Source organism: Aythya fuligula, chromosome 1 (assembly GCF_009819795.1).
Source record: "Aythya fuligula isolate bAytFul2 chromosome 1, bAytFul2.pri, whole genome shotgun sequence".
Taxonomy (NCBI): Eukaryota; Metazoa; Chordata; class Aves; order Anseriformes; family Anatidae; genus Aythya; species Aythya fuligula.
The window spans coordinates 206,278,449-206,292,438 of record NC_045559.1 but is presented as its reverse complement, the minus strand read 5'-3'; the positions used below and the strand labels follow the sequence as shown (position 1 = coordinate 206,292,438).

General features: G+C 53.8%; 2 protein-coding genes across 2 annotated transcripts; both read right to left on the bottom strand.

The window, feature by feature from the left end:
• Positions 1-3,355: 3,355 nt before the first annotated feature.
• Positions 3,356-6,360, bottom strand: LOC116502135 (NAD(P)(+)--arginine ADP-ribosyltransferase 2-like). Its single transcript, XM_032207891.1, has 2 exons — positions 5,580-6,360; positions 3,356-3,477 (listed from the first exon to the last, which is right to left on the bottom strand). The coding sequence occupies exons 1-2, from the start codon at positions 6,358-6,360 to the stop codon at positions 3,356-3,358; spliced, it is 903 nt and encodes a 300-aa protein (XP_032063782.1).
• Positions 6,361-12,852: 6,492 nt separating this feature from the next.
• On the bottom strand, positions 12,853-13,785 carry LOC116502128 (NAD(P)(+)--arginine ADP-ribosyltransferase 2-like). Its single transcript, XM_032207879.1, has one exon. It carries the CDS (start codon positions 13,783-13,785, stop codon positions 12,853-12,855), a length of 933 nt encoding a protein of 310 aa, XP_032063770.1.
• Positions 13,786-13,990: the final 205 nt, after the last annotated feature.

Sequence of the window (13,990 nt, the reverse complement as noted above, 5' to 3'; positions counted from 1 at the left end):
ATCCCAGCCAGACCACATCCTTGCCACACTCCCTGCCACTCATAACCATCCTGCCTCGGGACAGGGGTCTGGGTGGCATTCTTAAGTAGTTGTTTACCCTTAAACAAAACCTGAAGTGCATTCAGGAGACATTACAATAAGAACATGCTGGTCTGAACATCCCAAGGACATTCAAATTTTGAGGAGCTACTGTAAGTAGCCTGGGGGAGAAAGGGCAGGTGAAGGAGAAAGGGGGAGTGAACAGGTGGGGAAAATATCTTCCCTTGTCCCCTTCACAGACTGTATCCCTGAAAAGAAAAGGTAAATGATGTAATTATTACTAGTTTCTGAGATATGGTTTCCAAAGTACGGAAGTGATGGTAATGCTGAGTACAAATACCAGATTACAGAATCCAACGTTAGGAATGTTTTAACAATTCGTGTCCATAAAGAACAGTCCTGTCTGCCTCTGGGCCCTGCACTGGCAATTTAATTCTTGAACCACAGATGCAGTGTGTCCCAGTCTCCCCTTCATTCTAGTCAATTTATCAAGTCTTCAGAAAATACTCCTCAAATTTATGAACCTGTTTGCTTTTGTTATTCCGGACTTCTATTTCTAACAGTTAAAGCCTTTTTGCTGTCTTCTTCGAGATTAACTTAACACTGCTCTAGGTGTGACTGTCCCTGTGAATGGCTGGTGAAGAATGTTTTAATTACTGGTGAAGTGTCAATAAGAAAGCTATTTGTGTTTGTATGAAGTCTTTGATGTCTGGGGGTTTCAGAACAACTGATAACAACTAGTGACTGTTATGGGATACTATGCAGGCCTCTGATATCTGGCCAGGTGGCCAAGAGATTAAGAAGAAGGAAAAAAAAAAGAACCTGAAGGACGGCTAGGAGACAAGACCTGCAGGGGATGTTCTAGAAACTTGATACGGTGCCAAGGGAGTACAACGGGGAAGGACGAGAAAAAAACTTGGAGAGGAAGACTACAAGCCTTCAGCATGAAAGACCCCTAGAGACCCCCAGAGGGACCAGCGGAGACTGATGCGCATGCTCTAGTAGGAGGGACTAGACCCCGGAAGCTAATTATAATAACCTATTTTTTTTAGAAGTAGTAATGAATGTATTAGTCTAGGAGCATAAAAATCAGCTACTTGATGTAACTGGTGTGCGTCCTGGTGGAGCGGAGACTCCCAGTGCACCCAGTGCTGTTTGCTTACCTCTATTCTTTTAATAAATCCTATTTTTTTATTTAATCCTATTTTGAAGAATGAGCCATTTCTAACACCCAGAACCATCTAGGTTGGAAGATCACCCAGCCCAACCTCTGACCTAACACTAACCAGTCCTCCACTAAACCATATCACTAAGCTCTACATCTAAACGTCTTTTAAAGACCTCCAAGGATGGTGACTCCACCACTTCCCTGGGCAGCCCGTTCCAATGTCTAACAACCCTTTCGGTAAAGAAGTTCTTCCTAATATCCAACCTAAACCTCCCCTGGCACAACTTTAGCCCGTTCCCCCTCGTCCTGTCACCAGGCACATGGGAGAACAGACCAACCCCACCTGGCTACAGCCTCCTTTAAGGTACCTGTAGTCTCATCCTTTAAGGTACCTATCAGTCTCATGACCAGTAATTCTATCATATCATAAGCCAGTGCTACACAGTAAGCCAGTAACCTTAAACCAGCCCCCCAGAACAATAAACAGCACGACAGGGAACACATACAGTAAGTAATGTGCTATATAACTGAATTCAGAAAACAGGCACAGCAGACCTCAGATCAAAACAAAACAAAACAAAACAAAAACAAACAAACAAACAAAACAGCGCTATTAAGCTGATATAATGGTTACAATAATTTTGTTTTAACATGCTGTCATCACATCTGACACTATCTCAGCTCTTCGGGCCCCATCTTGGGTGTCAAAAGAACTGTTGTGGTTTAACCAGCACCACACAGACGCTCTTCCTCCTCACAGTGGGATGGGGGAGAGAATCGAGGAAAAAAAAAAAAAAAAGAAAAAAAAAAAAAAAGTAAAAGCTTGTGAGTTGAGCTGAAGACAGTTTAATAGGACAGAAAAGAAAAAAAAAAATAAGAAGAATAATCAAAATGGTAGTAAGAATAATAACACGTATAAAACACGTGATGCACAATGCAATTCCTCACCACCTGCTGATGGATGCCCAGCTTATCCCTGAGCAGCCTGTGTCCCCACCCCAGCTAGCCACCCCTATATATTGTCCAGCATGACCCCATATGGTGTGGAATACTCCTTTGGCCAGTTGGGGTCAGCTGTCCTGGGCCTGTCCCCTCCCAGCTCCTGCTGCACCCCCAGCCTGCCCGCTGCCAGGGCAGTGTGAGAAGCACAGAAGTCCTTGGCTTGGTGTGAGCACTGATCTGCAACGATTAAAACATCAGTGTCATATCAACAGTAGTCACATCCTAAATCCCAAACACAGCACCATATCAGCTACTAGAAGGAAAATTAACTCTTTCCTCCCCAAAACCAGAACACATGGTCTGGAGCCAAGGGAAGCACCTTCCCCTGTGTGAGCTGGGGGCTCATGCATTCACCCCTCATCCACAGACCCCGTGGGGGCACCAGCACAGACCCCCTGTCCGCCTGATGCCCTAGCCCAGCCCAAAACCCCTGCTGCTGGCTGGTTGGTCCAGCCTAAAGTTTGCTGGTGAATGCAGCCGCACACCCCACGCACACCAGGCTGGGGAAGGCACAGCCAGCTGCCCCCAGCAGCCTTCAAGCAGCCCTCGGAGGTGCTCATGGCAGCACGGGGAGCATACGCAGCAGGAGAGGGCTTACACAAGGCAACCTGGAGAGCAAATAAATCAGCATTGCAACCAGGGGCTGCTAAACAAATGCGCCATGGGCACAAATTCTAAAGCAGTTTGTCCCATCTAGCATTGTCTGCTCAGGTCTGTGGATCTCTCACAGTATCTCGGGTACCTTCCGGACTCACCCTAGGTGCTAAAAGCACCGCTGTGGTGTAATGCAGCAGAGAGCTCAGCACCTCAGCACCGCACAGCCACGTCCTCAGTCACCTCCCCACCGGGGGAAGGGGAGAGAGCTGACGAGTAAAAGTGCACAGACTGGCAGGCTGAGAGAAAGACAGTTTAATGAGAAAGAAAGACAGAAAATAAGCACGCAAGAAAACTGAAGAAAGTGATGCACAAAACAATTGCTCACCACCCTCTGACCCATGCCCAGCCTGTCCCTGAGCAACGGCAGCTCCTCCCGATTTAGTGTCATCCACAAACTTACTTAGTAAGCCTTCATGTGATACATCCAGGTCATTTATGAAAACAGTGACGAGAACTGGCCCCAAAACAGAGCCCCGGGGAACCCCACTACTAACTGGCCGTCAGCCTGATGTACCTCTGAACCCTCTGCTTGGTATGACCAGTGACTGCCTTGTCCCTCAGGTGCTTTTCAATAACTCCTGGGATAATTTTCTCCATGATTTTACCAGGCACTGAAATGAGACTGACAGGTCTGTCATTACCAGGGTCTTCTCTCTCGCTCTTGCTGAAAACTGGAACCACATTTGCCATCTTCCAAGAGACCGGGATCTCTCTGGATTCCCAAGACCATTGGAAAGTCATTGAGAGAGGTTTTTCCTCCCAAACAACAGATATGTGTACTGGGGCCCTGCTTCCCAAGATGTGGCTGACCTTGCTTGCTGATGGGCAGTGGAGAGTAACTGCTTTCTCTTTGCTTCTGTGTGGATTGGCTTTTATTTTTTTTTCTTTTCTTTTGCATTTCAATTATCCTTCTCTCAACCCCTTAGCCTTTTCTTTTGGGTCATCATTTCTGCCTCCCCTCTGTCTCTGAGGAGCAATGAGAGAGCAGTTGTGGTTTTTAGTTAGACATTGATGTGAAACCACGGCAGCCTTTTGGCATCCATTGAGAGGCTCAGGGGGTGGAGATGACAAGAAATTTGACCAGAGTGCTTCAGAGGAGCTTACAATGATCATATTTGTCAAACATATTTGTTGATTTGCTGCCCACAATCTTGTCTGGTTTGCTCTTAATATCTTTCAGTGTGATCCTGCGTGATCCTGTGCCGTGTTCTCTCTTTTGCTATTTATCATATCCAAGGGCTTGTTAAAAGCTGTGTGCATTTGTGTTTTGTTTTTTTTTTTTCAGTTTGCTATTCTGTAAATCTGTATTGGCAAGGTCTTGGTAGTGAGGGGCTGCTGAGGTGGCCTCTGTGAGAATGTCAGTGCAGCAGGAGGCAGGAGGTGCTCCATCGACCACAGAACAAGTTCCCCCGCGGCCTGTGGAGAGGCCCGCGGTAGAGCAGGCTGTCCCCCTGCACCCATGGGTCCCACACGGAGCAGATCTCCACGCTGCAGCCCCCCCATGGGTGCAGGAGCCCCCGGTGGAGCAGGTGGATGTGGCCTGGAGGAGGCTGCGGCCCATGGAGAGCCCCCGCAGGAGCAGACCCCGGGCTGGAGCTGCAGCCCGTGGAGAGGAGCCCACATGGAGGAAGGGGCTGGGGGGAGCTGCTGCCCACGTGTGGGGGCCCCGTGCTGGAGCAGTTTGGAACTGGGGGATGGACCCCGTGGGACGGAGCCGTGTGGGAGCAGTTCTTGAAGCCCCTGAAGGATCAGTTTGGGAAGGATGGCATCCATGGGAGGGACCCCACGGGGAGCAGGGGCACAGAGGGACCGTGAGGGGCGGCGGGGATGAAGCCTCAGGGACTGAAAGCAGCCCCCATTGCCCGTTCCCCTGCACTGCTCGGGGGGGAGAAGGTGGAAGAGGTGGATGGGGGGAAGGTGTTGGAGTTTGGTTTTTTGTTTGTTTTCTCACTGCTCTAGCTTGTTAGTAATAGGCAATAAATGATACTCATCTTCCTACTCTGAGTCTGTTTCGCTCATTACAATAATGGTTGAGCGATCTCCCTGCCCTTATCTCAGCGCCATGTTGTGGGCTGATCCCCGCAGGGCTGTTCTCTCGGGCACGCTGCGCTTGGGTCTGCCGTTACCTCAAGCCTTCGGGCCTCGCACTGGGCACCAGAAGGCCTGCTGTGCTTGAAGCTACAGGCAGCTCAGCACCGCACAGCCGCTCGCTCCCCTCCTCCCCAGCAGGGCTGGGGAGAGAAGGGACACTTGGATCTGGCTGCAGGAGCTGGCACTGAGCTCACTCGCACACACAGAGGCCTCGCCAGGAGCTGGCACGTAGTCCTCTCAGCACGCGTACACATGGGAAAGGCTGCGAGTGTGCAAAGAGAAAAGCTTTAATGAGAGAAATGCGACGATAGGACACACAAACACTGACCGGCCCTTTTATACCCCAAACAAACCCCTCAGCAGGCCCTCCTGCTCCTCCTTCTCTACACACCCCCATGCCTCCGCACAGCAGCTCCACGTTATTTCAGGCTCCCCAGGCTTCCCAAGCTCCCCACCCAGAGGTGTTGCCTTCACCACGAGGCTCCCCTTCCCCTCACAGAGCCGGTGGCACGGGGCCCCCGTTCCTCTGCAGCCATGGCTGGAGGAGCGCGGGGAGCACGGCGGCGCCTCCCCAGGGCTGAGCCCATCTCCTGGGGGCACCCACCCTGCTGCCTGCCATTACCATTCACCAGTGCACAGTTGTAGTTGCTGCACACACCATGGGAGTGGAGATGAATGATGCTTCTGCTGGAGTAACTCATGACATTGGTGACCTTGAAGACCTCATAGGGTGGGATGAGGACTTCTTCCTCATCAGGGTAGAAGGAGAAGTCCTGGATGGGAACACCATAGCAGGTGTGCACAATGAATAAAGTGTCCTGGCCAAATCTCTTGGTAGCATTCTCCTTGAGGGATGTGGAGGCGAACTGGCCAAAGCGGACGGTCTGGTGGCGGCGGGCCGTAAAGTGGATGCCCTTGACACCGCGGTAGACATCGTAGCATCTGCGGCCCTGGGCTTTCCGCAGAGTGTGCAGGGCCTCAGTCAGGAGGAAATGCATTGTCTTGAATTGGAAGCATTCCAGGTAGTGCTCGCGGGAGCGCCCACCCTCACACACGGCCCTGTTGAACTCGCTGTACAGGCCTGTATTATCAGTGTACGCCAGCACGGCCACCGCGTACTCCCACTGCAGCACCTGCGGGTGGTTGGAGTTCTGCCACTTCTCCTTTGCTTTACTCCAGGCATCTGCATAGAGCGGGTTTTGGAATTCAGTGCAGTTCACCATTTCCAGCGCCACCTCCATCTTGTATCTGCAGCCCCGGTACTGGTCATCGAAGGAGTTCTGGGCCATGTCCATCGCCACCTTCTTGATGGGGACGGGGTCTTGCTCACGGGTGCTGCTGGCAGCCAAGGTGCCAGCCAAGGTGCCGGCCAGCAGCACCCAGCCCAGGCCGAGGTGCTCCATGTGCAGGAAGCTCCGGGGGTCCAGCCACGAGCGGGGATGCCCCAGGCAGCGCAGGACCCGGTCCTCTGCAACCGGCTGAGCTCAGCCGCTGAGTGCAGCAGTACAGGGCACGGGCGTCTGCTAGGGGGAGAGCGCAGGGTCGGAGAAGGCTGCAGGGAGAAGCAGAGCAGATGCATCAGGGTCACCTCCAAAGCCGCCCATGGCCCCCCTGGCACCAGAGGGAAGCACCCGCAGTGTGTGTCCCCAGCCACGGCCACCTGGGTCTTCCCCACCCTGATACCAGCCCAGACTCCAGCCCAGCTACTTGCATCAAACCCCGCAGACACCTGGGTTCCCCCGTGCAGCCCCGACATCCTCTGAGGCCGCAGCATTTGTGCCAGGAGTAGCCCTGGTGCTGCAGTGAGATGTTACCTCTGCTCTGTTGCATGCAGGACCCACGGCTCGGCGCTGCTGCAGGGTGCGTGGAGCTGGCTGCTCTGCCTTTTTATAGCAACCCCCAGACAGTTTGTGTTCCAGCCCCCCATGACCACCCAGTTGCTGCTGGGCTGTTGCAAAAGGCTGCAGGGAAACCAACAGGAAATCACCTTGTATCAGTTTCCCATGCTCTAGGGCGTGTGTGTGTGGGTCTCAGTCCCATGGGTGCTGAGAGGTGAGGCGCAGGCTCTGCAGCCCTCAGTGCAGAGGGGCTCCCGCAGCAGCGGACACTGGCTTGTCCTGGTTTTGGCTGGGATAGAGCTCCTTTTCATCACAGTAGCATGTGTGGGGCTTTGGTTTTAGGATGAGAATGGTGCTGATAACACACTGATGGCTTAGATGGTGCTGAACAGTGCTGACACAGCCAAGGACTTCTGTGCTGCTCACACTGCCCTGCCAGCGGGCAGGCTGGGGGTGCAGCAGGAGCTGGGAGGGGACAGGCTCAGGACAGCTGACCCCAACTGGCCAAAGGGGTATTCCACACCATATGGGGTCATGCTGAACAATATATAGGGGTAGCGCCCCCCCCCCCCCCCCCCAATTCTCTCCCCCATCCCACTTGTGGGTGAGGAAGAGTGAATGTCTCTGTTGTTCTGAGCTGCTGGCCGGTTAAACCACAGCAGTCCTTTGATGTCCAGCATGGGTCCCAAAGGGTTGAGATAAGGACAGATCTGACCACAGCGTGTTAAAACAAAATTGTTGTTTAACAATTGTAATTTGTAAGCCTTAGCTTCTCACACGGCTTGCTTAGAATGCAGAGGAACTCCCACTCGGACTGGGGACGAGGAAGACGACGAGGCAGGCTGCTCCAAAGTGGCGGGGCCATCAGAGGAACAGGAAGATGAAGAGGAAGGTATCATAAGAGCATCAGGAACTACCCGATGCCTATTCCAGCATGAGCTATGAGATAGGCGAAAAGATGTCAGTCGTTGTCCAGGTGAGCACCTTGTCACCTGGCTGCTCTGGTGCTGGGACAGCGGAGTCATGGTCTGCAATTAGAGGGCAGGGAAGCCAGGCAGCTGGGATCCCTTGCCAGGGAAGGGGGCATTCTGGAGTTGTCTTGTGTCAGGTGTGAAGGGAAGGTGTGCGTTCAAGGAGGATCCCAGAGCCACAGAATCACGGAATTGTAGGGGTTGGAGGTGACCTCAGGAGATCATCGGGTCCAACCCCCTGCCAAAGCAGTTATCTAGAGCAGGCTGCCCAGGTAGGCGTCCAGACAGGGACAGGCCTTGAATATCCCCAGAGAAGGAGACCCCGCAACCTCCCTGGGCAGCCTGTCCCAGTGCTCCATCACCCTCACCGTGAAGAATCACAGAATTTCAAGGTTGGAAGAGACCTCAAGATCATCGAGTCCAACCTCTACCTAATGCTAACAGTCCCCACTAAACCATATCCCTAAGCTCTACATCTAAACGTCTTTTAAAGACCTCCAGGGATGGTGACTCCACCACTTCCCTGGGCAGCCCGTTCCAATGCCTCACAACCCTTTCGGTAAAGAAGTTCTTCCTAACATCCAACCTAAAACTCCCCTGGCACAACTTTAGCCCATTCCCCCTCGTCCTGTCACCAGGCACGTGGGAGAACAGGCCAACCCCCACCTCACTACAGCCTCCTTTAAGGTACCTGTAGAAAGCAATAAGGTCGCCCCTGAGCCTCCTCTTCTTCAGGCTGAACAAACCCAGCTCCCTCAGCTGCTACTCGTAGGACTTATTCTCCAGGCCCCTCACCAGCTTCGTCGCCCTTCTCTGGACTCTCTCAAGCATCTCGATGTCCTTCTTGTAGCGAGGGGCCCAAAACTGAACACAGTACTCAAGGTGCAGCCTCACCAGAGCCCAGTACAGGGGGACAATCACTTCCCTAGCCCTGCTGGCCACACTGCTTCTGATACAAGCCAGGATGCTGTTGGCCTTCTTGGCCACCTGAGCACACTGCTGGCTCACATTGAGCCGACTATCCACCAATACTCCCAGGTATTTCTCTGCTAGGCAGCTTTCCAACCACTCCTCTCCCAGCCTGTAGCTCTGCTTCAGGTTGTTGTGCCCCAGGTGCAGGACCCGGCACTTGGCCTTGTTGAATTTCATAGAGTTGGCCTCAGCCCATCGGTCCGAGATCCCCCTACAGAGCCTTCCTACCCTCGAGCAGATCAACACACGCACCTAACTTGGTGTCATTTGCGAACTTACTGAGGGTGCACTCGATCCCCTCATCCAGATCATCGATGAAGATATTAAAGAGGACCGGCCCCAGCACCGAGCCCTGGGGAACGCCACTAGTGACCTGCCTCCAACTGGATTTGACTCCATTCACCACGACTCTTTGGGCCCGGCTATCCAGCCAGTTTCTAACCCAACGAAGCGTACACCAGTCAAGGCCACGAGCAGCCAGTTTCTTGAGGAGAATGCTGTGGGAAACCGTGTTAAAAACCTTGTTGAAGTCAAGGTAGACCACATCCACAGCCTTTCCCTCATCCACCAAGCGTGTAACTTTGTCATAGAAGGAGATCAGGTTTGTCAAACAGGACCTGCCTTTCATAAACCCATGCTGACTGGGCCTGATCGCCTGCTTGCCCTGCTAGTGCTGCGTGATGACACTCAAGATAATCTGCTCCATGAGCTTCCCTGGCACTGAGGTCAAACTGACAGGCCTGTAGTTTCCCGGGTCTGCCCTCCGGCCCTTCTTGTAGATGGGCATCATGTTTGCTAGCCACCTGCCAGCTAGGACTTCCCCCGATAGCCAGGACTGCTGATAAATGATGGAAAGTGGCTGGGCCAGCTCCTCTGCCAGTTCTCTCAAAGAAGAGGATCTTCCGCATGTTGGTGCGAAACTGCCTGGGCTCCATTTTGTGGCCACTGCCCCTTGTCCTGTCCCCACAGACCACTGAAAAGAGGTTGGCCAAATCCCTCTGCCTCCCACCCCTCAGGTATTTATACACATTGAGGAGATCCCCTCTCAGTCCTCTCTTCTCCAGGCTGACCAGCCCCAGGTCTCTCAGCCTCTCCTCACAGGGAAGATGCTCCAGGCCCCGTTTCATCTTTGTGGCCCTCCGCTGGACTCTTTCCAGGAGATCCCTGTCTTTCTTGTACTGGGGAGCCCAGAACTGGACCCAGTACTCCAGGTGAGGCCTGACCAGGGCAGAGCAGAGGGGGAGGATCACCGCCCTCGACATGCTGCCCACGCTCCTTTTAATGCCTGCCAGGATCTTGTTGGCCCTCTTGGCCACCAGGGCACACTGCTGGCTCATGGCCAACCTGTCACCCACCAGGATCCCCAGGTCCTTCTCCTCAGAGCTCCTCTCCAGCAGGTCATCCCCCAGCCTGTACTGATACCTGCGGAGATATGAGTTGCTAGGACAAACAATCACAAAGGGGTTTTGTCAGATAAAACTACTGTTTTTTGTCAGATAAAACTGTCAGATAAAACTCCAGTTTCCAGCAGCAGTCCCCCAGACAGAGAAATGAAATTTCCGAATGTCAACGCTTTCATTTATGAAAATAAATAACATAATTTTCATTTATAAAAATAAATGTCAATGTTTTCCTTTATAAAAACATTGACAAAAACTGGCCCCAAAACAGCCCTGGGGAACCCCACGAGTAACTGCCCGTCAGCCTGATGTAACCCCATTTACTAGCACCCTTGGAGCCTGACCCACCAGCCAGTTGTTCACACAGCACATTAGGTACCTGTCTAGCTGTGAGCTGAACATTTAGTCCTGAGGGATACTTTGAGAAACCGTATCAAACGCTTTGCCGAAATACAAAAAGATTTCATCAGCTGCCATCCCTTGGTCAACTATGTGGGTAACTTTGTCATGAAAGGAAATTAAGTTCGTTAAGTGGGGCCTTCCCCTCATGAACCCTCTGCTTGCTGTGACCAGTGACTGCCTTGTCCCTCAGGTGCTTTTCAATAACTCCTGGGATAATTTTCTCCATGATTTTACCAGGCACTGAAATGAGACTGACAGGTCTGTCATTACCAGGGTCTTCTCTCTCGCTCTTGCTGAAAACTGGAACCACATTTGCCATCTGCCAATAGACCGGGATCTCTCTGGATTCCCAAGACCATTGGAAAGTAATTGAGAGAGTTTTTTCCTCCCAAACAACAGATGTGTTTATTGGGGCCCTGCTTCCCAAGATGTGGCTGACCTTGCTTGCTGATGGGCAGTGGAGAGTAACTGCTTTCTCTTTGCTTCCGTGTGGACTGGCTTTTATTTTTTTTTTCTTTTTCTTTTGCATTTCAATTATCCTTCTCTCAACACCTTAGCCTTTTCTTTTGGGTCGTCCTTTCTGCCTCCCCTCTGTCTCTGAGGAGCAATGAGAGAGCAGTTATGGTTTTTAGTTAGACATCAATGTGAAACCACAGCAGCCTTTTGGCATCCATTGAGAGGCTCAGGGGGTGGGATTAACAAGAAATTTGACCAGAGTGCTTCAGAGGAGCTTACAATGATCATATTTGTCGAACATATTTGTTGATTTGCTGCCCACAATCTTGTCTGGTTTGCTCCTAATATCTTTCAGTTTGATCCTGCGTGATCCTGTGCCGTGTTCTCTCTTTTGCTATTTATCATATCCGAGGGCTTGTTAAAAGCCGTCTGCATTTGTTTTTTTTTTTCAGTTTGCTGTTCTGTAAATCTGTATTGTCAAGGTCTTGGTAGTGAGGGGCTGCTGAGGTGGCCTCTGTGATAAGGTCAGTGCAGCAGGAGGCAGGAGGTGCTCCATCAACCAGAGCACAAGTTCCCCTGCGGCCTGTGGAGAGGCCCCTGGTGGAGCAGGCTGTCCCCCTGCACCCATGGGTCCCACACGGAGCAGATCTCCACGCTGCAGCCCCCCCATGGGTGGAGGAGCCCCCGGTGGAGCAGGTGGATGTGGCCTGGAGGAGGCTGCGGCCCATGGAGAGCCCCCGCAGGAGCAGGCCCCGGGCCGGAGCTGCAGCCCGTGGAGGGGAGCCCACTCAGGAGCAGCGGGCTGGGGGGAGCTGCCGCCCACCCGTGGGGGCCCCGTGCTGGAGCAGTTTGGGACTGGGGGATGGACCCCGTGGGACGGAGCCGTGTGGGAGCAGTTCTTGAAGGCCCTGAAGGATCAGTTTGGGAAGGACGGCATCCATGGGAGGGACCCCACGGGGAGCAGGGGCACAGAGGGACCGTGAGGGGCGGCGGGGATGAAGCGCCAGGGACTGACCGCAGCCCCCATTGCCCGTTCCCCTGCACTGCTCGCGGGGAGGAGGTGGAAGAGGTGGATGAGGGGAAGGTGTTGGAGTTTGTTTTTATTGTTTGTTTTCTAACTGCTCTAGCTTGTTAGTAATAGGCAATAAATGATACTCATCTTCCTACTCTGAGTCTATTTTGCTTGTTACGATAATGGTTGAGCGATCTCCCTGTCCTTATCTCAACCTCTCCTCCCTCTGGCGCTGCCACTGCCCCCGGCCCCTCTGGGCACTGTCGCCACCAGTCCCACAGCCGGCCCTAGGCCCCGCGCCGGCGGCAGCGCCGTGTTGTGGGCTGATCCCCGCAGGGCTGTTCTCTCAGGCACGCTGCGCTTGGGTCTGCCGTTACCTCAAGCCTTCGGGCCTCGCACTGGGCACCAGAAGGTCTGCTGTGCTTGAAGCTACAGGCAGCTCAGCACCGCACAGCCGCTTGCTCCCCTCCTCCCCAGCAGGGCTGGGGAGAGAAGGGACACTTGGATCTGGCTGCAGGAGCTGGCACTGAGCTCACTCGCACACACAGAGGCCTCGCCAGGAGCTGGCACGTAGTCCTCTCAGCACGCGTACACATGGGAAAGGCTGCGAGTGTGCAAAGAGAAAAGCTTTAATGAGAGAAATGCGACGATAGGACACACAAACACTGACCGGCCCTTTTATACCCCAAACAAACCCCTCAGCAGGCCCTCCTGCTCCTCCTTCTCTACACACGCCCATGCCTCCGCACAGCAGCTCCACATTATTTCAAGCTCCCCAAGCTCCCCAGGCTCCCCGAGCTCCCCACACGGAGGTGTTGCCTTCACCACGAGGCTCCCCTTCCCCTCACAGAGCCGGTGGCACGGGGCCCCCGTTCCTCTGCAGCCATGGCTGGAGGAGCGCGGGGAGCACGGCGGCGCCTGCCCAGGGCTGTGCCCTGTCCCCAGCCATGTCCTGGTGGCATCCACCCTGCTGGCTGCCCTTACCTTTCAGCAGCGCACAGTTGTAGGTGCTGTGCGTGGAATGGGAGTGGAGATGAATGATGCTTCTGCTGAAGTAACTCATGACATTGGTGACCTTGAAGACCTCATAGGGTGGGATGAGGACTTCATCCTCAGTAGGGAAGAAGGAGAAATGCTTGATGGGGACCCCGTAGCAGGTGTACACAATGAATAAGGTGTCCTGGCCAAATTTCTGGGCAGCATTCTTCTGGAGGGAGGCAGAGGCGAACTGGCCGAAGCGGACGCTCTGGTAGAGGTGGGCCGTAAAGTGGATGCCCCTGACGCCGCGGTAGACGTTGTAGCATCTGTGGCCCTGGGCATTCCGCAGAGTGTGCAGGGCCTCGGTCAGGAGGAAATGCATTGTCTTGAAGGGGAAGGATTGCAGGTAGTACCCGCGGGAACGTCCACCCTCGCGCACAGCTGAGTTGAACTGGCGGTACAGGCTTGTACCAGCAGTGTACGCCAGCATGGCCACCGCGTACTCCCGCCGCAGCACCTGCGGGTGGTTGGAGTTGCCCCATTGCTTCCGCCACCTCTCATCTGCTCTTCTCCGGGTGTCTGCATAGATCGGGTTTTTGAATTCGATGTGGTACAGTTTCTTCAGCACCACCTCCATCTTGTATCTGCAGCCCCAGTACTGGTCATCGAAGGAGTTCTGGGCCATGCCCATTGCCAACTTCTTTATGGGGCCGAGATCTTGCTCACGAGTGCTGCTGGCAGCCAAGGTGCCAGCCAAGGTGCCAGCCAGCAGCACCCAGCCCAGGCCGAGGTGCTCCATGTGCAGGAAGCTCCGGGGGTCCAGCCACGAGCGGGGATGCCCCAGGCAGCGCAGGACCCGGTCCTCTGCAACCGGCTGAGCTCAGCCGCTGAGTGCAGCAGTACAGGGCACAGGCGTCTGCTAGGGGGAGAGCGCAGGGTCGGAGAACGCTGCAGGGAGAAGCGGAGCAGATTCTTCAGGGTCACCTCGAAAGCCACCCATGGCC